Consider the following 25,057-nt stretch of genomic DNA (forward strand, 5'->3'; position numbering starts at 1 on the left):
AGCCTTACGAAGTAAATTTTTCAGTACAATAGCCAAAATGTTAAGACATGTTTTTAAGCATAGTACAAGCTTGTATCATTTCAAAATTATAGTTTACCATACTTTCTCAGACTAAAATATACACATAAATTTAGTTTTACAGCTAAAATACATTAATAAATGTGTATCCATAAAAGGCAGAAATAAACTTTTTTTTTATAAATATAAAAAAACAGCTATTTAAATATAATTCATCGTCATACAAGTAAAATTTATACTTTGAAAATTTCACAAAAAGTTGTGTTTAAAATTTTTTTGTACATAAAAAAAATATTATATAGCAAGTTAAAAAAATTAAGTGCACTAACATTTACAAACTACTAACAAAAAACATACAAATGTATACAACAAACAAAAGTCTTGCAGTGTAGCAAGTTGTTTCTGGTTCTTTAAGTTCTTTTAAAGTTTAGCAAAGTATCAAAGCAACTTAAAGCTGATTACAGATAAAAACTTTGAAAACGTTTAGGTAAAACGACAGACGATGATGGTCAACAGAATGTGCCCGTTCATTCAGGGATGCAAGCATCCGCACGAGGGCGCCAGAACCATCAGATACAAATACTACAAACTGAAACCCGTCATCTGGTCGTTAGCCGTTGCTACTGGCAACCACGCTCCATGTTCAGCCACTTGCGGCGATGGTGAGTCACACTTTTTATATTAAATAGTAAATAGTATTTGTAACTGTGGTACAGTTTACTGATTGTTTTTACAAGTTTGTTATTGTGGTTTGGTTTGTTTATTATGTTTTCTGGATTCTCAACAGAAGCTTTTATATTTGATTAATTAATGCTTTTTCTAACGTTAAAAACTTAGAATATTATAAAAAGCTTATGTACACACCAATTAAAAATTGGTATATACATTTTTTTCTACTTATTTAAGTAAACTAATTATACAAACAAGTCTTTTTTTTAAATATTCATTTGAAAATTGACTGTATTCAAAAATCGTTGAACCTTGAACAAAAATTTTGTAAAAAATACTTAAAAAAAATTCGCTTGTATACACTATAGTTTATAAGTATTTTAACTTAGCATTAAACAACTTTTAGATATTTTAATAAACAAAGAAAGAAAAAAAATATATACTAAAAAGAATAATTTTTTGAAGTGGTTTTTTTAAGTAATCTACATTGCATATAATTAGAAGATTATAATATGTACTTCTATGAATTAAAATTTTGTTTAATTACTTAACTAAGTTGCAAAGTGAAAAACTCTAGTATTTTTTGATTTTTCTATGTAACATTATCATTCTGTGCAACTATGAATTCCATAAAGTATATCTTTACCTGCCTGAAAAAAATAATACATTAAAAAAGTTATGCAATCTTTAAAAATAAAATATATATATCGTGTCCAAAAATCATTAAGTTTTAGTAATAAATATTAAGAATTAAAATAAAAATTGCCAATAACAAACTTATCATAGTCTAATGTTAAAATTCATTGCCAAGCTTAAACTAAACAAAAATTATTCGGAAAATACAATTTAATATTATTCTAATTTTGTTCTGTAAAACTATTAAAAGCGTTATTGTAGTTTTAAAACTAATTTTTTATTTTTTTATTTTTTTACTTTAAAGAAGAGAAAAAAGCTCAAAACCTTTAAACCTTAACTAGTTCAGTTAATTTCTGTCTTCGGTAATTTCTGTTCTTTAAATTGTTCAATTTAAAGAACATTATTTTTCCAAAATGTTGCAAATGATTAATGCGGTTTGTGAACCAAAGTAATATAAAACTATTGCGGTTTAAATTAAGTTTTGTGAAGATATCGTGCGTAAACTAAAATACCTATAAATGAACTACTTAGTTTAATTTATGCAGAATATATTTCAGAAAAATGGATTAGTTGGATTAAAATTAAATCACAACATATATTTTTGTATAAACCGTAATATTCGCTAAAATTTTAAATTTACTTAATTTTTTCAACAAACTTATGTAAACTTTTGCTATTGCATAAAAACAAAACCAGTTGAAATAAATATTCAATATAACGACACGTTAATAAAAACCTTTTTTTATTGGTAAGTTTTCCTCAGTTATTGCTTATAGTTAAGATTTGAAATTTCAAATTACTTTTTTTTAAACTTCATTAGCAATTAGTAATAAAAGCAAATATCTCTGAAATTCTCTACTTTAAATAAAGAAATTAAGTCAATATATACATTTTCACACTACTCCAATATATTCAAGGCTACAAAGAAATTAGGCCAGTGTGCAAATCTTCGAACAGCTCAGACGTTTTTCCAGATTCCAGGTGCATTGAAGAGGGTTTGAGTGAGGCGAAAATTCGCTGGGTGAAATGCGTGCTACCCCTATGCAAGGAAGCGCGCCCCTCTATCAATGGCACCAGGTATGTTGTTTATGATAAAACGTAAAAGCAAACGTCTTTTTATATATATTTAAGTAAAAATATTTATTTTTTCGACAAAGTGGTTACAAAAAAAAACAACGTTTTTATTATTTTAGATTTAAATAATTTTTTTGTATGAAAGTGCCTAAGTATAACTAAGTACAAAAGTTTGAACATTTTAGTATTTTGTTATTTACTTTAAAGTTTTTTTAAAGTTTAAATTTAAACATTTTAAAATTTAATTAAATTATTGATTTTTTATTACAACAGATTTTATAAGTACCCAGAACAACACTACGAATACTCGAGCATACACACGTGAGTTGTTTCTCACATTTATTTTAACCGCTTGAGCATGCTACATCACTTAAAATTAAAAATACAAAAAATAAACTACATACTGTTTAGTTTAATCATGTTATCTTTCCGCTTCGTGGTGCTAAAGACTCAATTTTGTAGCTGGAGGACGATCGAGAAGGGAGCTTGCAGCGTGAGTTGCGGGAACGGGACGCTGCAGAGGACGATCAGGTGCGTGGAGGAGAAGTACAACGGAGATGTGATCAGGATCCATGAGGACGAGTCGGAGTGCGGCAACTTCGTGAAGCCGGAAACTATTGAAGCGTGCAACACGTTCGAGTGCCCGAAGTGGATCGTTGGAAACTGGTCCGATGTAAGTTGATCGTTTTTTTTTTTGCAACAAAAATTTCTAAAGATAACAAAGCTTGAAAAAATTTCCAAATAAAACTCATTGAAAAAAGTTATCAGCTTAATATTATTTTCAATACTAATTAAAAAATAGATTATTTTATAAGCAAAAAGTATTAATTTGTTACTTTAATTATACTCAATACAATAAACTTAAACAACCATAAAGCGTTTTTTATTTACTTAAAAAAGTGGACAAATCACATTATTTTTACTTAACTTATTTACTTAAATGAACAGTGTAGTGTTAGTTGCGGTAGTGGAGTGCGAAATAGGTACATCATATGCGACAACAGAGCGACTCCTACAGTAAATTGTGAAACAAGACGACAACCCAACACTGTGATGGAGTGCAACACAGTCTGCAAGAAGGGTTAGTAACTTCTATAATTTCGTAAAATTATGCTTTTTGAAGTATCTTTATATATTTGATGAGTCATAAACTATATTTAAATATTAGCTAGTCAGTTTTTTAATGGCTTTTATGTTTCAAAAATATTAAATGTTTTAGTTTCAATGTTAAAAATAGTAGTTCAAAACACAGATTTTATAAAAGTAAACTTTAATTTAATTTAGAAAACGTTTTAGTAATTCAATTAACTGTAAGCAACAAAGCTTAATTGTTAACTTTGTTTAATGACGTATGCTTGCGGATGTAACTTTTGCTTAATTGAGTCGAAAATGTGATAAAACTTATTTTTCAACTTTGTTTTAGTGATACCTTATTGTGAGCTTAGTTGATGTATTATAAGTTTTTGAACATCACTAAAAGGTATATTTGAAGATGATTTAAAACAACTTTTACTTTAGCAACTAGAGTGATTTTTTCTAGATAAGAACGCCAGTAAAAACTTGCGGAAAACAAAATCAAAGAAAAGGAAACAGAAAAAACCTTCAACAGTATTGAAGTTTACTCCAGTTGCCAAGTAAGTTTTCAAGCTACTTTAGTTATGCTAAATAAAAAAAACTTTAATAACCTACTTTGATCGTAAATAATTCAAGCTAAATACTTTTAAGCTTGATTATTCTATAATTCAAAAACTTAACTAGTCTTTTTGTAAAACTCTTAATTTACACTAATTCAATAAAGATAAACTTTATTTTGTATCAGAAACAAACTTTATCGAATTCCCTCAACTTAAGTCTTTTCTAACGAACAAACTTTCATAGTCTGAAAAACGCAGCAGCTGTTAAAATTTTTCAGACTAAAACCTAAACAGAGAATTGTTCTTTATGCAAAACCAAAACTTTATTATAAACATTTTTTCACAACCATTTTAGCAAAAGTATTTCTAACTTAAATACAAACAGATGGAAGGCGAGGGAGTGGAGCGCATGTTCGAAATCTTGCGGGATGGGAGGATTCAGGACGAGGAGGGTGGAATGCGTGGAGGAGGGGATCACTAAAGAGGAGGAATTGTACAAGAGCGAACCCAGGTGCAGGGGACCGGCTCCCGTTCACACCGAGGTATTTAAAGTAGAAATGACTAAAGCAAATAAAGTACTTTATAAATGTTTGTGATGTTGAAATCTAGTGCTGACTTTGTGTTAAAAACAAATTTAATTATCAAAAAATTAAGGGATAAAAATGCGCTTAAAAAACTTATAAAAAAAGATGGTACTTATAAGAATAAGTAATATCCTCAGTTAGAAACTTAATAATAATTTTAAATTATAACGTTTAAATTAAAAAAAAAATTAAAGTTAGTTTAATCTTTTCTTAATACTAATTTATATTCTTCAAAATTTATTTTTAAGTACTTTTTTTACTCGTTTTAAAAATTTTGTAGGAGGATACATTTCCTTTTGTCTTTGTTTCATCTAATTTTGCTGATGTAAAACTGTTATCTGTTTTATTTTTTTTTTTAATTATAAAGCTTAATAAGTTTTTATACAATAAAAACCAGTTCTGAGCAATTCAAAACTTATAAAGCTTTAAAAAAACACATAAACTAAAGTTTTATTGAGGCAGTTTTTAAGTTTAAAAAGTACAAAGTATTTTAACTGATTTTATCAACTAGCTCAAACTAAGAAATAGCATGTAAACTAAATTTTAGGAAAGTCATGTTTAAACTTAAAAGCCACTAAGTATTTTGTTTGATTTTATCGAGTAAAATATCAGATAAACTTATAAACTTACCTCTGCACACACTAAAAGTTTTTTATGGAAAATTTAATCTATTTCTGCAACAAACTGACAACAAAACATTTTATTGCGGCAAATTTTTTCCCATTTATAAACGGCATCATTAATAAGCTAAATTGAATTTTAAAAATTATCCGAGGTTGATTATAGATTATCAGTTGCGATAAGAGCCGATACCCCAAATGTCGTGTTGTAGTTGGATTGTGAACTCTTGATTAAACAAACGGCAGTTGTAATGTTTGCTTCGGAGATTGTTGGCTTTGTAGTTTGTGTAAGGCCGGCATTTAAAAGAAGGTGATTTTACAAGCGTCACAAAGCCGAAAGGGGACTTCGCTCAAAACTATCAAATGTTTATTTTAAAGATAACTTTACTGCTAGCTAATGTCTAAATTTGACTGAATTACTGCTTTACTCGAAACTTTACTTGAAAATTACTTTCATAGTGAAGAAAAAACTTTTATTAATTGTTAAGTTATTGTTTTTTATTTGTTTTATATCTAAACAATTCTTAAAATTTTTTTCAAAAAGAAAAATTCTACAATATTAATACTTGCAGAAATGCTTTTTGGGTTTGTGCCCCTTCGACACGCATCGGCGGGTGAACGAGGCGATGGGGTCGCCGATATCGGTTGTCAGGGTAATCGAGAAGGAGGTGGTGGTCGTCAAGGAGGAGTTTGTGTGGAGATTTGTCAAGTGGACAAGCTGCAGCGTCACTTGTGGATTTGGTGAGAATAATAAATTCTCAAGTTTTAAATACACAGATTTATCTATATTTGTTCTAAAAATTTGCGGATATTTAAAAAGGTAGTAAACATATGACTATTGTTGTTTTATTACTGTATTATTTTATATTGTGTCTATGTACATTATCTACAACTTTAAAGTTGTTACTATATTCAGTTGTTGGTGTTTTGTAAAATGAAATAAGTAAAAAATTAAAATATTTTAGTATTATTTTCGTGCAAGCTACGCGTTTTGCTAGTTAAAATATTCATCAGTAATCTTTTGTAAGCTTTCACAGATTAAACATACTTTATTATTTTAGATTGACCTAAAATTTAATTCTTTCCTAATTCTTATTAAATGCGAAAAAACTCTTTTCGGCACCAAATAGTTTTTTTTTTAATATTTCTGTCTGTGTTTTTTATAAAAAATCAATCACAACTGTTAATTTATAACAAATAAAAAGATAACAAGATGTAAAAGTATGACAACATGTGTGTATTTTTTATAAACACAAATAAATTGGAATATTTTGATAAAGTAGTCGACAATAAGAAACTTTATGTATAAATTGTCAAAAAAAGGTTTAAGATTAATAATCCTAAGATAAGAATTAATTAATAATATTTTTTTCTAATGTTAAAAAGTAATAAAAAAAGTATACAGGTAGGTATATTGTAAGTATATATACAGTAGTTAATTACTTGTGTTTATCAAAATTCAACTTCAAAAAGGGTAAATTAATTATACCTAAACAGTTCACACTTTTATTAATTAAGATTGATAAAAAATTAAAAAATTTTTTTTAAACAATCTCTTTTCAATATTTAAATGTGTAACATTGTTAACTTTTGTTTTTTAGATTTTTTTAGTTTAAAATAAAACAAGTGTTTTAACCACTTAAAATTAGCTTATGGTATAATGTTTACATTTTATATATTTGTTTAGTATATGAAATAACTAAGCAAAAAAAATTGTTTGATCTTGAGTTTATTTCAATCGTTAATCATCAAATTATGTATATAACTAAACTATAATTTAATAAAATCGATGCGTAGCATACAGCTTAGCTTGTTAATTTTTATCACACATTAAAAAAGGATTTTGGAATATTAAACATTAATAGCTTAATTAGCCGCCATAAATTTACTTTTAAGTTTAAAATTGAAAAAATAATTAAAAACGATGATAAATTAGTTATATATTTTTATTGATGTTATATTTTGTTTTCTACTTAGTTAATTTCTACGTGTTTAGATAACCTTTAGCTTAGTAAGCTTTATAGCAGTTTTAAGTTACCTAGAAACTTTTCACTAATACTTATTTGATCAGAAATCCGTGTATAGCATTTTGCAACAAGTAAACACTTGTAACCTCTAAAACGTTTTACTAAAAAAATTTAATTTTGATTACATTGCCAAAAGTTACTGTTTTAAGTTGTTTTAACAGAAAAAAAGTAACGCATTTTTTAAAAGTTTTATTTACTCTAAATATTTCTATCCTAAACATACTTTTTTTTATTCTATAAAAAATATAGTTGTTTTTTTATTTAAGCTTATGATAGACGATAGTTTTTAAACTTTAATTTAGATATAAATATACTTTGCTATTATGTAAATTTAAATGCACAATAAAGACTACTATAAGGCATTTAGATACTATTTTTACTTATAACGTAAAATAAAGTTTACTGCGCCATTTCGTGTAAAATAAGGCAAAAAGCCAGAAATTTTTCTAACAGCCGACAAATTATACAATTAGCACTTTTTCTGCACGCCATTACCTTTTGTCTGTACCCAACTTTGCGTTTCCAGACACCAAACTGTCCACTTTGGCGTTTGCACTTTAGCACAATTTCAGACAAACACTCCCCGGCAACGTGAAATAATAACCTTAGTTAAAGCGAGGGCTTAGAGCGGGCGAAAAGGGATTTGCAGATATTCAAAAACGTTTGTCGTTCGGACAAATTGGCGTTGTTGGCGGCATGAAGCGAGGCAATTACGAGCGGATAATTCGATATTTTCGGCACAACTCGATACGCTGGCACCTGTTTGTTGTTGGGCCGGCACCTGCGAAAATACCTTTATCGTATCGGGTTGCAAACAAATCGCGGCTTTGATCCGACTTTAAAAGGATGAAGGCCATAACCTGTTTTCATACCGTAAAATTATGCTAGTAATGACGATGAATTGACACTGTCAACACAATTTTACTTGGACATTGAAGGTTTTATCAAAATTTACAGCATTATTAAAAGTTTTTGTTTGTAAACAATGAATTATGAAACTTTTAGTTTTTGCGAGCATTCATAGGGCTGTAGAAAAAAAAATAGATATTTTATATGAAAATATTAGAGTTTGAAATAATGCTTAAGTTACATCTAACTGAAAAACAGCTTTATCAAAAATAATAAAATTTCATTTATTGTATTTTCATAGGAATGTCCGTATCAATACCTTTCTGCTACGACAACCTCTCAAATCGCCTGGCAGCAGACAGCAGATGCGACCGATCGAAACACCCCCTTCCAAAGCTAGCCACCTGCAAGAGGGACCCCTGTCCCCTTCTACTCAAGACTGAAAACGAGACCAGGTAACTTTTATTTGCTCTAACTATTTTGGTGGCGATTTTTCTATTTTGTGAAACAAAACTGCATGAGAAATGTTAGTAAGGTCTTCTACTTGAGCTTGTCAAAAAGAGAAAATAGGTAAAAATGACTTAATTCATTGTTGAAGTGTTCTGATGGGAACAAAAGGGCCGTGTAATTGGCCTGTTTTCACCACGCACTGCTTAAGTAACAGTATTCAGGTATCATGTATCACTCTTATCCTTACTGAAATTAAATTAGCAATCGTTACGATCAAACTAAGTCAAGTAAAACGCGATTGAATTGATAAAAGGCAAGGAAAAAACAACACAAAATTTATTTAAAAGTAACTCAAAACTTAAAAAGTGAGAACAAACCATGTGAAATCAAGTTGAAATACCTTTAGTTTGAAAAACTCGTTGGTATTTATCGAAATTTCAAACAAATATTGTATTCAGCTAAGTTTGTATATTGATGAAAAAAATGTAAAACGAAGCTTATAAAGACTATTGAACAAATATTGCTAGAAAATTATATTAAGTACGCAATTTGTATTAGAAATTATTAATTTATAAGCTTGTTAAAATATAAGCGTTAATATGCCTGAGTACATCTCCTCTGATCGGGACTTTTAAGTCTTATGATTGATGTTGTTGTGATCTTATCTCGCTTCTTTAGAGACTCTTATCGAGCACCTCTAATACGTAAGAAGCTGTCAACGCCAAGAGGAGTGCAAAGCTGATAAAATTCAATCACTCAAAACTTTTCCCAAACACCCTTTTGAAGTGTTGCACCTCAATGTATTCATGCCTTTGCCTCGAAACGATACCTTTCATGTAAGCAAATTAGATATCTTTTGTTCTGCAAACAGCAGGGATAAAGGGTTTTTTTTGAAACTACTTTAACTTGAGTAAGCTGATGAGATTTGAAAAGCTGCCAGTGATGTTCTGAAGGCGACCTAAAATACATTTAAAATTTATATTCAATTTTTTGCTGCTTTTCTGTTTATTTTGACACTTAAATATTTTATATGTTAAATCAACTTTGAATTACGTTACAAATTATAATAGTTATAAACTATAATCTTTTTTTAAATCTTTAACAAGAGGCTTAATGTTGAACTTTAAGCATTTCGATACAAAATATTCAATTAACAGAAATGTTTTTTAGTTGATTTAATAAAAATACTTGTAATAAAAATAACATAAAAGACACACTGTTATTTTTAGTTATACTGTAGATAATTTGACAACTTAAACTTTTTACAACTTTTTAATAAAACAAAAAAAAATTAAAAAAGTTAAAACGCTAATCGTTCTATAGTAAGTGCTTAATACTTTTATTTTATCATTTGAAATATTAAAGCAACGGACTTTAGTGTTATATTCGAACGACTTTCGTGTATTAACTACTTATTTAGTTTGATAACTTTTATATAAAACTAAGACAGCTATGTACATAGATTACTTCTAAAAACATTACACAGAAGTATTTTGTAAACAAAAGCTTCTTTATAGTTCAACAAAACGACTAAAACTTTATGAAACTACATAAATTGTTTTAGACGAAAAGTTTGTAGAAAAATAACAGCATTTGTAGTACAGGTAAATAGCGAACATGAGATAACTTTCCATGTTAAGGAAAAAGGCTAGAACTTCGTTGCTTACAAATTATTTTGAGTATGTAAGGCTTTGCATAGGAATTTGTGTACGAGCAGAGTAAGACTAGAAAATGTTTGAGTAAAACAATTTTTTCTCTGCTTATAAGCTAAGAACTTGCATTTTTGTTTTTAAGTTTGTTTCAGAATGTGGTGGAATTTAGGGACTGTAACATGTTTTTAAAGTGCTGACAAAAATAATATTGTTTTAAAATTATTTTGTTAATTAAACCTTGGTTAATAAAGATTAGTTTAGAAACTTTCCTTATAACTACTTTAAGATGAATTTACATTAAACAAGTTGTCAAAAAAAGATAAAATCACAATACCAGTAAAAGTTTTTTATTAAGTTAGGTAGTTATCGGGCTTCTACTCTTTAAAAATTTTTAAAAACAGAAAGACAAAATAAATAAATTCAATAGTGTAATATGGTTTAGGTAGCTTTTTTAGTAAGTGCTAAATTTTTATCAACTTAGACTTTTTTTTACCTAGAATGACTCAAATTGTTATTTATGGTTTTAAGTATGTTGGACTACAGTTTAAAAGTAAATTAATTTACCTGTTTTGTATGCAAGCTTTACTTGCAATAAAACCTTTTTGTAAATCTTAGTATAACTTATAGCTTCACGTAAAAACTAAATAACTGCTGACACACCAATAGCTATGACAGTGTACATTACACAATGTGAAAATTTGCACTTATTAAAACCGATCGCAAAGTAAGGTACACAAAAACAATTAATAAATTTTCCATTGTAGATTAACGACTAGACGTCAATAAACAAAGAATTACATTATAGTCAGTTTTAATCTCATTAGCTTCCTGCTTTATCAAACCTATTAGTAAGAGTAACATAATTAAAAAATGCATATAAACTTGGACTCTGCCCAACTGGTTATTAATTAATTATCTAAAACAAAAATCACCATTTCAGCGATTAAAACCTAGTTGAATGTAAAAAAGTATACGAGCATGCTTATCAACAAGTTATGAGGCAGAGCTCCAGCAAAGTAGAGCACCGAGTAATTGTTCAAGTAGTCAGATGATATCAAAAAGTTGAAAACAATGTCAGCAGTTAGAAGTAGCAGCAGACTTTTATTTTACAAATTTGTCATCGTTTTTGTCACATCTCTTGAATCGCGTCTCCACGGCAACATTATTGTCGCCGCCGTTTCTTGGCAACCGACCGGCGATTGTTCCACGGTCAACAAGCCGCAATCCATCGGCTCGGGGGTTGAAAGCGGGAATGCAGGTACAAGGCTTCCATTAGAAATTAGTTTCCCGCTTAATAATAAAAGGAGGTCTGTTGAACTGGTGAACGAGGCATCGCGTGAAGTCAGAGCTCAGTTAGTTTGTTGTTTTTTAAGATGAAAAATATATTTTGTTTGTATTAACTATTGTTTTTACTTTCAAAATACTTCTAAACAAGAAAAAAAAGTATGACCGAGTTGTAAATAATTTGACGTTGCTTGAGTAAAATTATTCACAAAAAATATCTTTAATGGTGTTTCTGACTAGTTTTAATGAATATTTGAAAATTAAGTAACTTTTAAAACAAAAAAAAAACTGTTATTAAACTTATAGTTGAACTATATCATTAAAAAAGTATGTTTTTTTTTTGTTTATTTATTATTTAAAACTTACTTAGGTTGGTCGATTCAAAGAAAGTTTTGAATATAGACTTCTTTTCTAATATTTAAATAGAACAAATATGTTTAAGAAAAAATGGATAAACAAATTGCAACAAAAAAATAAAAAACAAAGAGCCTTTTTTTTTGTGATTAGAATACCAGAGCGAGCTTAAACTACAAACATTTACGAACATATAATCAAATGTAAATATTTGCATAAAAAACATTTGAAAGGGGGTTACTTGGCCTTCACACAGCGTTTCTTATGTGTTTTTACCTTTTGATCTGATCATTTAAAACTTAAACACTCGTCGATATCATCTATTAGCTTTGCACGGTAGAGTGTTATAATCAAATTAACACGTTCCTATAATTGACATCTATCAATTACAAAGTTTGGTTCAAAAATATCCAAAATAAAACGAACGGTTGAAAGTAACGCAAAATAAGATGTGGAAATTTTTGAGAGCTAAATTGTTGAGATAACTTCGTGGTTTTACATTAATGAGCATTTTAAATCGGTAGGACTTTTTATTGGTTATTTTAAATATTGAATACCTTTAGTTGCAGCAATTTTGCAAAAGAAAAAAGCTCCAATGTTTTGATGACGTCATATCTTATTTTGGGTAGTTTTCTTTTAAAAATTGTGCAAAAAAGTTACAAAAATACTTAGCGTTGATAAGTAAATTAAACAACTTTACATTTAAAAAATTTAAATAGTTTTCTTTTTATTTCTATGCACGTGTTTGTATTTGTTTACAATAAAAAATCACATTAAAAGTGTGTTTTTTTATTGGCAGAGACACTTATTCTTGTGTTTACAAAAATAAAGCTCCAAAAACTAGCAGTACGACTTTTAATGAAGCCAGATTGTTCAATTTACTTTTCAGCGCGACGTATTTTTGTAACTTTTTTGTATGACTTTAAAAAGTAAACTACCCAAAATAAGATACGACGTCATCAAAATATTGGAGCCTTTTTTGCAAAACTACTGCAATTATACACATAAAAAAGTACCCGATATAGCTCGATAGAAAATTACCCATAAAAAGATCTACCAATTTTAAACCTTCAAATATGCTTACGTAATCTATTTTTTCTGTAATTTTAAATTGTTTTCACTTTATTAATCACAAACTTCATGCTTTTTCTTAATTATATTAATAATACAAAAATTATATAAAATTAATATTTGATGTTATAAAAATGAAAATAAATTTCAATTAATATTTTTATTATCAAATTGTGCAAGAGAATTTGTTTCCTAGGAAAACACTTTTAAAGTTAAAATTACATGGTTTGAAAACTTTGAAAAAATTTAATGTGAAAAATGTTGTGTATGCTTAGTCATTAATGTACAAGCTTTTATAAATCAAACAAATTTCTCGTCACAAAGCAAAATTAGATTAGTACTATTTGTTTAGTTATAACTGTCATGTTAACAGTTTTTATTTGCATTGTGTCATTTAACAGTTCAAAAGGACTTGTATAAAAAAGCTAATATTACTTATGTTGTTAAGTAAAACTAATTGTAAACACTTTTGAAATTAATAAACAAAAAATTATAAAAAAAGCTAAAGATAAGCCTTAATTGTTACAATAAATTATGTAAAACTATATTTCAAATAGTTGTTGCAGAAAATTCACGCTGATAATAGACCCTAAATTAATTGAAGACTATGAATCATAGCTTAAAATTTGGTTTAAGATAGTATAACGTAATATGTTTTGTAATTTCTTGAATAAAACACTATAAAATAATTTTTTTAAAGGTAATCTTCTTTAGAAAAAATTTACTTAAGTTTACTGAAAGTTTTTAACTATAAAGTTTGTTAAAAAACATTATTTTGTTGTTTGCAAACAATATGTTTTTTTTGTAGTAAAGATCAAAGATAAATTTATCTCAACAAGTATTCTTTAAACGAAATAAAAACTTTTGATAGTCATTTAAAAACCTTCCTTTGAAGTTTTTAAGAGTTGAAGTATTATTTTACCTAATAAAAGCAATGTTTATGAGATTAAACAACATCATTTTACAACCCTAAACGAGTATTAATTGTGTTTGACAATAAAACATCGTTGGATAACAAAAGATTATGTAATGTGGTTGTGTAAGCTATTTCACTATATAAAGAAATGTTACTTTAACAATATAACTTGGTTTTCAAACTATTTAAAAGCTAAAAATTCATAGAGATCCTTTTAAACTAAGTATTATTATATTTTATTTAGAAAGCCAAGCATGCTTTTATTACTAGTAGTAATGCTATTTAAGCACTGTAGTTTATAATTCATTAAAGTTTATTGAATACTTTTAAAGTAAAAAATAATGTCGTAAGTTTTTTGAAATCAATTTTTATTAATGAACAACCAAGTATAAGAAGTATACAAAATAGCAGCAAAAAAAAAACTGTGAAAAGCTATGAACGTTTTTTTTAAATCAACTTTATCACGATTTTTTATTAAGAAGGTTTTGTATCGATATTAGCACTAAAGACCTTTGAAAACTTCAGAACATAACATGAAGTTACAAGTTAATAACGCTAAAAGCCCAAGCAAAAACAAAAATGATAATTTAAGGGTTTTAGTAATAACGCGAAAGTTTCAACTTGGTTATTAAATTTTGATGTTTTCAGAATTTGTTCGTCGGCACACCTTTAATTTGGCCCGGTGTCAGATCTTGTGAAAATTGTATTTATGTTGTTTTAAAACGACATTAATCCCATAACGCATTGTGCTGCTAACACACTGAAGTTTTCGGCTAAACAACCTTGCATTTGTAAAAATATTTTTGTGTTTTCACGAGGCATTTAGATTTTTATTACGAGCATGAAAACCAGCTTTAATTAATAGAACTTATTTTTTTGATCAAAATCATATTGGTTCGGAAATTTCAAACTTAAATAGCAGGCATCATCATTACAATGCTAACATTATGAAAAGTTTATAGTAAAATATAAAAATACAGTAAAACAAAACTGATAAACAAGCGTCTTATTTGTGCAAAAAAAAAAAACCGAACAAAAGTCTCAACTCTCCTAAAAATTTTAAAAAGTTACGTCATAGACCAACTCGTAGTAAGTTAAACGTGTTGCGGCAATAATACACACAAGTTCATATAAAAACTTACTGGTGGTCTTTTGTCATGAAAAAATAACGAGTTGCACTTCTGTGCCACTTCAACAATTTGTTGTACTACGACCACCCCGACACACAAAAACCTTTTTTCTTTTTTGTTTTTGTCGCAGGCTCTGTTGTAGCACAATAGTGCGATGGCTGCGCTGTGTGTTTACAGTAGCTACTCGACAAAAGACACAAGCTCGAATAATTTGTGTTCAGATTTTATTTAGTAGCTGCTTAGATCGGCTTAGGTTTTCAAAGTTTTTGGTAATTGGAAGTTAAAAGGTTTTTGAGGTATTTTTAAGTCAGTTAAAATTTAGATATTTTATTATTTTTGTTCTGTTCCAGGTAGGTTTCTAAGTTTATTTTACAAGTTATAAAAAAGGTAAAAAACAATTAAGCATTAATTTTACAGTTTTAAGTATTGAAAGCTTTTCAATATTCCAAATGTTATAAATAATTAAAATTAATAGCTAGTTTATCTTGATAGTGAAGGGTTTGCTTTAAGTCATGTTTTATAATACTTTATTCAGATTTATTTATTATTTAGTTATTAGATTAAATAACTTCAACTAGTGCTGTTTAAAATGATTAAAGTTTTTCTTTTTTTTTTGCATTTTGGAAACATTAAAAACTGAAATTTCTGAATAAAATCTATTTTCATACTTGATATACTAAAGTTATCAATTCAAAATGAAAGAAAAACTAAAAAAAAACGTATTCGAGTTCATTTTTTTAAATGTGAGTTCCTTTTAACTTAAGTTTACTGTAATTCCGATTTCAAAAATAAACTGTTATAAATATTATATAAAATTATTATAAATTATTATTATAAAAAGATACCGCACTAACACTTAGTGTTAAGAATATTTCTAATACTGATAACGATAAATCAACGTGCAAATATTTTACAAACAATTGAATTTCAATTATTTTTTAGAAGAACTAAAAATCACTGATTTGCATAATTTTATTATTATTTAAAATTAAATCGTCAGTAACGACGCTCTTATCCGTTCAAACTCAGCAACAAAGTGTCATCCATTAAGTTAATACAAATACAGTTTGTTTATCACTAAACTGTCACGCGCAGGATACTGTTTATGAACGCCAGTATTACAACTGCATTGTGGCATATAAGGTCGATTTCGGTTGTATAGGAAACGGTATGATGTATTTATACCGATTTGATCCATCACTCCAGTGCAACGAATTAGCGCGGTTTAATCAACCGACGAGACGCTGTTCTGACACCACCGAGAGCAAATCCCCACCACTTTGTGTTTGCGCCGGTGACCGCTCATGCGGATCGACGTGAGAGTTGTTGATTTCACAACTCGATGCGGTCGGCTGCTCTCGCTAACATTTAAATGCGCTCTCCGGTTCTGAATGTTTTGAAACTGCTGTGCAAAAACGGCCAGGTGAAAAACTGAATAAGCCGGATTATTAGTGATGAACTTTGTCTTTATTACACTGATGTTACTACGTTTTAATTGTAGTTCTTTGCATAAAGTATATAACAGTTATTTAAAACTATTTACAATATTAAACTTAAATCATAATTGAGACAAAATATACAATTTTAATTTATTTTTTCTCCATAACTTTTTTAAACTCTTTGTGCTTTCTGAAAAGTTCTTTAATGTTGGCGCTTATGTTAAAATTACAAATTGTATGACGTTTCCGAAAGTATAAATATAGCTTCTTTCATGAGCAGAGCATTTACGTTCTACACATAAAACTGGTATTGTAGGTAAATTTTATTTACATATTGAAAAGCGTATTCAACAAACGCTTCATGAACATATAAATGCGACCGGTCGAATTATCCAAACAAAAATAAAAGGCACATTTACGACACCAAATGCGCACTTTCCTAACCAAACAAAACGCGTTTCCGGCATTAAGCCCAGTCAAGACGGCTTCGCTGTTCAAACAGCCCTGTGCTTGTGATTCTACGCAGAATTAACCGTGTACAAAAAAAAAACGTGAAAAATTTTAAAAGTTTTAATTGTATGCAGTGAAGTGGTGTAGTTCGGAAGTAGGTAAACAAAAATAAGAGATTGTGGAGAATTAGAACGAATGTGTGTAAATTTTTATTAAATACATTTGTTCTTCGCCATTCAACTCGTGTTTGCTTTGGATTTTCAACACAGAAAAAAGTGAAAGCGTTTGCAACGTTTTTAAACAGCAATAACTACGTTTTGTGTATCGTTTGAACGTTCAGTTGTCGCAGACTTTGTTAGAATAGCAAGGTATAAAAAGTTGTGAGAATATGTTGCAGAATTATTTTCTGCCGAATTTTTTTTGTAAAAATTTCAAATCAGTCGCAGTGCTCAAAACTATTTAATTATTGCGCTTGATTAAACTGAATTAGTGTTAAAAGATGTTAAAATAGTACAGTAGATATTTTGTTGCAAAAATTAAAAAAATAGAAAACTTTAATAGTACTTTTTGAAGGTACTTTGTTCTAAAAAAAAACTGTTTAGTATAATGTTAATTTTTTCGATTGTTCATATTTAAGAAACAACATTTTCATTGTTTTATGTGATATTTCAGTTGTTTTTGTTTCCAGGATATAAAAGAAAGATTTAAAAGACTTCATCGGAGAATAATATATTTTTAGTAACTACGTTTTTCTTTTAAGTTTTTCAATCAAACTTAAAGCTTGAGGTTTAAAAGTAGGTTTTTACCTTTGAACCAGACTTAAGCTGAAACAATTTTATTTAAAGCTGAAGTTTATGACAGACAGATTTAGTAACACATTGTATTCGTCAGTGTTTTTGTTTTCTGTCAACATTACAATCTCGTGTGAAAAGTTTGAAATCTAAATATAAATACCTTCTGGTTAAAAAAACTTATTCATATTTCATACTATTTTCAACTGACCTTTTCAAAGCTTTGTGGCGATTTAAATTAAAAACTCTAGAAACATTCTTCAATGACAACAGCATGAATATAGTGATGTAAGCTGTTTACACGAGACTAGAAACAATTAAATTTTATTTTGAATGAATTTATAAAATTGCATAGACACGAAAGCACATTCATTATAATGTCAATTCAATTTCAAGTAGTGGTGAATTTTATACAACTTTGATCTAAGCTTTCTGCAGAAAAAGTTGCAGTCAGTCTATATAAGGATTGTTAAACAAAGAAGCTGTAGTGTATTAAAATCAAAAATATTATTTACACTAAATACTGTTAAGTTTGTTATTAACAAGGTCAGAGAAATGTTTTTGAAGTTAAAACTAGTTTGGTTTGTTTTGGTTTGCAATTTAACTTCGTGTTCTATATATCATGGTATTTTTTTTGTTTATGATTTTTTTAAACTTTTAAATCGTGATAAAAAACAGCTTAGTACTTTTAAACTTTTTTGGAGCAAGTATATATTTTTAGAAAGTGTTCTATAACTACTACTTTGCATAGAAATAACTTATTTCATTTTTTTTAAATTGAAGTTTAAGTTGAAAATAAAACAAACTAACTTCACTTATATTTAGCAGTTTCGGAATGTTATGTATAAAACAAACATAATCTTTTTAAGTACTTATTATTTTTACCTAGCAGTTTTTTTAGTTGCTATTGGACCCTGTCAAAGTATCCCAATTAGGTAAGTACTTTTAAGAAACAATTCTAAACAGTTTTTAGTATTGTCATAACTATTTAACTTTAAAATAATTATGTTGTACCTAATAAAAACTTGATTGCTACAAGGTTTATATAGTGTCAAATGAAAACTTTTTACTGTGATATCATTATAGCATCATGTTATAAATGAGGTAAGTTATACGCTTAACATAAAATTTTAATGTAATTAGAAATGCTAAAATACAATAACAACCAATAAAGTACTACATGAGAAAAAAACACACTTCACAACTTGTTTATATAGAGGATTAATTTCAGTAAACTTTTAAAATGTTTACTTCGCATAAACTCAATAAACTTTAAAATACTTATTATAAAGTTAATGTTTGCATAAGCTACAAACGAGCCGATAGTGTAATAAAGCATTTAATAATTATAAAACAAGTTTACCTGTTCAAAGTAATTTTTGATGTCACTTCGTTTTGCGGTTTTTTCATACTTAAGCTGAATTTAAACAAAAAAATCTGATTTGGTATGTTTGTATGAAATAAGTTTATTTGTTCTTATCTAAACATAACTAAAAAATTTCATTAAAACTTATTTAGAAAATTATAAAAAATAAACTAAATCGTACAGTTTGAATTTTTGTTAGTTATTATACTAGTGTCATTAAAAAAGCTGAATGTATCTATGTTTATAATTAAAACATAGCCTTTTTAGTAACATTTTTGATAAGTAAAAATAAAAACTAAGTTGATTTAAAATGATTTTAGTTTTTTCAATAGGCTCTCCTTATAATAACTTTAAAATCATAGCATAAACTAAAAATATATCTAAAAATTATCCAATAATTTTTCAGATGGGAAGTAGGTCAGTACGGTTCGTGCTCGAAAATGTGCGGCAGAGGGATGAGAAAAAGATCTGTCACGTGCAAGTTCATGCCTGAAAATTCCACTCACCACGTCACCAACGATGACGTCATGCCTGAAATCATGTGCCCCAACCCGAAACCTCAGTCGGTTGAACCTTGCGGGTTTGCCACCTGTCCCCCTGTCTGGATGAAGTCTGGTCTCGGGAAGGTAAGTTTTAAAAAGCCTATTGACATACCAAATATATTCTTGATAGTAAGATTTTTTTTCTTAGATTATTAAACCAATTTAAGCGAGATCTGAACATTTGACAAGGTAAAAAGACTAAGACCATTCATTGAGCTTAGCCTAGTAATTGAGCCTACTCATCTATTTTGAGAATTTTTCATTGAAAAAAAGTAATACTTTTTAGTGTTCTGAGCAATGTGGCAACGGGTTTCGTGAATTTTCGTTCCTGTGCAAGCAAAGAACAGGAACAGGCAAATTGATTCAGGTGCCTTCAAAATATTGTTCCAAGAGCAAACCGTATCGGTTGACAAGGAGAAAGTGCAAAGTTAAAGTGTGCGAACCGAAATTCACTGCGGAAGATTGGAGTGAAGTATATTTATTTTTCAATTTATTAAGTATCTTGCCTGTAATTGACATAAATAGCAACAACTAAAACAGTTTTAAAATAGTTTTATATAAAAATGTTACTACTGGGCATTTATTACTATAACTCATAAATAACATTATGTTTGTTAATTTACTTTTTTAATGACTTTCAAAAACTCCAAAATGCACAGCTGAAATCTTTTTTTAGTGCAAAGGCGACTGCACAAAGTTACGAAAAGGTTGGCAAACAAGAAAAGTTGTCTGCATGTACATGAGAAACGGAAATTGGCACAAAATTAGTGCGAAATCGATTTACTGCAAAAACCTGAAAGCACTTCCGGCGAAAAGGAGTTGCTCACTGCACAGGAAATGTATGTCCAGCTTGGGTGAGTCAACTATGTGTCTAATTAAATATAATTCATTACCTTTTGAAGTCTTCTACGTCTTAGTAATTTGTATACTGTTCTAATTAAGTATTTTACAGCTTCGAATAAAGAAGGGCAAACGACCATCCAAAGAAGGCCCAACCCGACCAAGATCAACGGATCGCTGAGAGTATTCGTGCAAAAATCGGCCAGAAATACCCCTCTACAGCTGACCCTCCCGCTTAAGGCCTTCGTCATCCCTGGAACAACCGTAATCGCCAAGTGCAGCTTCAAAAAGTGAGTTTTAATGCAAACAATAAACACCGTCACGCACAAGGTCAATGCGCTACAAAACAAAGTTTGTTTATCGGCAAATGGGAGAGAACGATGAAGGCAATTAGCTTTGATTATCTGCCGCTTTGTTTGCTCATAGCTCGATTTGATGGCAAGTGGGCAAACAAGGTGACATCAGTCAGAGGAAATTTCGCGTCCTGTTTGCTCAAAAACTTTAGACGGTGGCCTAGTTTTACATTAAAAAATAAACATATATTTGCAGTTAACTTTTGCTATTTTGACTTCAAACAATCACAGATAGTTTGGCGCGCTATATCGAGCAATGCAGTGCAAATTTTGTGATGTTTCGTTAATGGGCGATATTTTCGGACATCAGTCTTCCTTTTGGAGCTAATTAAGGCTATTTTTACATTGCGGCGGTCCTAAATGTTATTTCTTCCAGCTAATTAGTTTTATTTTTACTCAGCGGTGCGCCATCAAAACACGCGTGGTTTGTCAACAAGCGGAGGGTGAAGAGCAGGCGGGGGAAGGTGATGGTGACGAAGGGGGGCAACCTGAAGATGAGCAAGATCAGAATGAGGAGGAGGCAGGTGGTGAAGTGCCAGGGAGGACAGGGCAGGAGCAGGCTGCTCGTTCTCATCAACAAAAGTTTATTTTTTTTTATGTTAAGTAATCCTAATCACCAATAGCAAAATGTTAATCAACTTAATTTAAGTTTATGACTGTTTTGCGTTAAGTACTTTATTTTTAAAATAAATTATTCTTAAATTCGAAAGTTTGTTACTATACAATATGTTACTTCAAAAGTTTAAACTGTTTTAATACCGATAAGATGCTGTATAATAAGTGAAAAATAAAATTAGCTTGAAAACTCAGTAATTAATTAAATTAAAGATTTTGAAATAACAAATTTTGACTTTTGAGACATCAGAAATCTTTTCTCAATGCAACTTTTTGTGTTTATAAATTACGTCACTTGTACTTTTGTGTTCAATTAAAATAAACAGCAATTTCTCAAACTTAATTTTTTAATCAACAACGTGATTTATATGCTGATAAATGATGTACAATTTTTTAATAAGAACTGCATTATAAATTAAAAATTAAGGAGCTTTATAAAGCGGGTTCATAAAAAACGTTTTAATTCTCTCTTTATGCACTTAACATGGTTTGAATGAGCTTTTGAATTACGTAACCCTTTGTAGACTAATAAAGCTTTAAAAATTAACTTTATTTGTAACACAAGTTCAACAAAAGATTTGAAAAATTTATGGTTGCAAAATTTTTCACATTCCGTAAAATTTTTATTTTAAATAAAAACTGTATAGTATTTTTCTAAGCTATTAATAATAGAAATTAATAATAAAGCTTAGCATTTTAAAAGTTTGCAGTAGTCCAAAAGCAAATACTAGTGTCGCTTTACGTATGACAGCTTAACATTGCATGACAACGCGTGTAAGAACACGAAAAGGAACTAATTAAAAATTTTAAAGATTAACTTCGTATCTAATTAACCTTTAGGAGCTGCCAGCGGATCACCTCATAAAGGTTTAGTGCAAGTCAAAGAGAACCATTTGCAAGAAGGGGGTCAAGCTTTTCAACAATCCATCACCAAGTACAGCGATAGAAAAGTTTGTCACATTTTACGTTTACAAAATTTACATACAAACTTAAAAAGCTTCATTGAATTATTAAACATTTCCATCAAAATACTAATAAAATATTTTAATTTAATTTTAAAATTTATTAGGTATTTTTTATTTTGAAAGTTTGTAACAACACGACGGAATAAGTTTAAATATCTGTTCAGTAAATTCTTAGCATACGAGCGACTTCCATTGTACAAGTTAATTGTATTAAAATTCCAAGTAACACACAACTTCGCGTTTCAACTTTTAACATTTGCAGCATCTGAAGCTCGCAGCTGGAACTAAAGCTGTGAACAAGAAGGTAATTAGAAAAAAACCTCACATAGTCAACGACTACAAAGTCGTCCAGCTACAAGATATTGTGCCTGCTAAAACTGACTTTTTAGGTTATTTAAGTAAATATGCCATTAGAATTTTTAGACTTTTAAAAGTTATAAAGTTTTTTGTTTATACTTTTGAAATGATTTACTTTCTGACGTCCCAATAAGTTTGGTAAAATCTGAAAAAAAAAATTCAAGTTTCTCTCAGTTTCATTAAACACATTTAACAAGACATGCATTTTACTTTAATTCTGTTTCTTAAATTAAAATTTAATTTAGGCTACAGAGAAAGAAAACACCTTCCGTTAGACTCGAAGAAATCCACTGTGGTTGTCACGACAACGCCTCCCCCTACCGACGAAAACGGGGTGAAAAAGGCGCCATCTATCCATGTTGCACCGACTATCGACCCCCTTCAGTACAGAGATGACGTCATAGTCAACGTCGGAGGATCGGTGGTGGTCGTTGGGTCGCGACGGGTGACCATTTTGTGCGAAGTTACAGGGGAATACCCTATTGAGGTGAAATGGATAAAAGACGGGCAAGAAATTACAAATAATGACAGGTTTGATTTATTAGGTAAAAACTATTTTTCTATTCTTATTTACACTGTTTGAAATGGGTGCACAACTTGTCAATTTCTGATAATTCAAACTTCGACATCTGAAGTTCTTATAACTTGTAGATTTTTGATTTATACATTTTAGTTAATGCTTTTTTTATTGTTGTAATGTAATCAATAAGACCTACATGCACATTTTGATTTGTTTTAAATTATTTTATTTTTGAGAGAGGGCTAGAAGCAGTTTTAGAGTTTACTAAAGCATGTTTGTTTTCATTACTTTATTTTTATCCCTTAACAATTATTCAATTTGTTTACAACTATAATTTTATCAATTAGAGCTATTGTAACTAAATAAGTCTTTTTTTAACTTAAAATACTTTTTGAGGTTATGGTCTCTTACATCTTTTTGAAAAACTAGCGTTGTCGAAGTTTGAACAGTAATGTAGCCCCTTGAAATAGGTTCTAATTTATAAAAATTCATAGTTAAACACATAAAGAAAGTAATATATCTTAAAACAGAATGATCAAGCTCGGTGATGGATCCCTGAGAATTTTCAACCCCAAAACATCAGACGCTGGTAACTACGTTTGCATGGCAACCAATCAGTGGGGAAACGACAGCCGAATGGTTTCATTGTCTGTCACCAACAAACCAACAGTTGTGTCCACGACCAGTGATGTTGACGATTTTGTGTCTATGGACTTGACAGTGACAGTTGGGTCGCATGTCAGGGCAAGATTAGGGGCCCGCGTTGTTATCAGGTGCCCAACTAGAGGTTAGTAAAGTGAATTATTAATTTTTAATTTTTAAGACTTTTCACTTTTTTATTTCAAAGTTATACTCATAACTTTCTTTTTTTTAATGTATAGTACATGTTTTTAAACATAAAAATGCTAAAATTTACACTAACTTAAAGCTTTCTGATTAAACTAAACCTCATAACTCAAATCATACTTTCACGTAAATAAATTACGTCTGAAAACTTGCAAGATTTAAAAATTAATTCAAAGCAATACAAAACTTAAGTCTGACCGTTAAAAAAATTCCGCCAGTTTATCTTTTATAAAAAATGATGCAAGTTGTATTATGTTACGAGTTTTCATTTTGTACATTATGTCGAAAAATAATGAAAATTTCAACCAGAGCAGCTGCTTTTGTAGTTTAAAATTAAATTAATATCTAACTTGTACATTAAATTTTTAATAGCATTATGTTTTCATCAGTGATGTTTTGTTAAATTTATACAGAGTAGAAACATTGATTAATTTCAAAGTTTGTTGAAGGTCTAAAAGACATTTCATGGCAAGTTTCATGTATTATTAAAAATAAACATTACAGGCTCACCAGAACCATTTGTTCAATGGAACAAAGACGTCAACGGTCTTCAAAGAAACTCGCAAACTTTAATCGACAATTCTTTGGAAATATTTCCCACCACTTTGGCTGATACGGGACATTTCAGTTGCTTAGCAACAAACCCTTTTGGTAGCTCTTACCAAGCAACCATACTAGAAATTTTCGGTGAGTATAAATTTTAAATGCCTTAAAACTTGTAACTGTTTAGAAATATTTAAAATCACTGTAAAGTAAAACCATTATTAAGTATAAGTTTTTATTAGTTTCCCAATCAAAACTGAAACTAATTTATTTTCTAAAAAGAAATTATTTAGAGCTTTAATTTTGAATAGCTACATCTAATTACAGTTCTACTAAAAAAAATATTTGTCAGAAATTAAACCGTAATTGGATATGAATTAAGTTTTTATGACTTAAAAATTCTCTCTCACTTTTATTTTACTAGTTTCAATTATATAGTTATGTTATAAAGAGCACGTAATG

The 25,057-nt window shown here is 29.0% G+C and overlaps 1 protein-coding gene across 1 annotated transcript in view; it reads left to right on the top strand.

Annotated features, from left to right (window-relative positions):
• Positions 1–25,057, top strand: part of LOC145849632 (ADAMTS-like protein 1) — a 43,679-nt gene that overhangs the window by 15,618 nt on the left and 3,004 nt on the right. Inside the window, exons 9-27 of the mRNA XM_082954621.1 lie at positions 506–680; positions 2,241–2,400; positions 2,671–2,718; positions 2,860–3,070; positions 3,346–3,478; positions 3,938–4,031; positions 4,417–4,573; positions 5,808–5,976; positions 8,413–8,566; positions 19,421–19,640; positions 19,843–20,028; positions 20,233–20,410; positions 20,509–20,686; positions 21,150–21,331; positions 22,205–22,314; positions 22,592–22,718; positions 22,932–23,217; positions 23,737–23,993; positions 24,557–24,739. Coding sequence (XP_082810747.1) covers positions 506–680; positions 2,241–2,400; positions 2,671–2,718; positions 2,860–3,070; positions 3,346–3,478; positions 3,938–4,031; positions 4,417–4,573; positions 5,808–5,976; positions 8,413–8,566; positions 19,421–19,640; positions 19,843–20,028; positions 20,233–20,410; positions 20,509–20,686; positions 21,150–21,331; positions 22,205–22,314; positions 22,592–22,718; positions 22,932–23,217; positions 23,737–23,993; positions 24,557–24,739 — 3,208 coding nt within the window. The remainder of the gene's footprint in view (positions 1–505; positions 681–2,240; positions 2,401–2,670; positions 2,719–2,859; positions 3,071–3,345; positions 3,479–3,937; positions 4,032–4,416; positions 4,574–5,807; positions 5,977–8,412; positions 8,567–19,420; positions 19,641–19,842; positions 20,029–20,232; positions 20,411–20,508; positions 20,687–21,149; positions 21,332–22,204; positions 22,315–22,591; positions 22,719–22,931; positions 23,218–23,736; positions 23,994–24,556; positions 24,740–25,057) is intronic.

Source organism: Thalia democratica, chromosome 2, assembly GCF_965202585.1.
Source record: "Thalia democratica chromosome 2, ktThaDemo2.hap1.1, whole genome shotgun sequence".
Taxonomy (NCBI): domain Eukaryota; kingdom Metazoa; phylum Chordata; class Thaliacea; order Salpida; family Salpidae; genus Thalia; species Thalia democratica.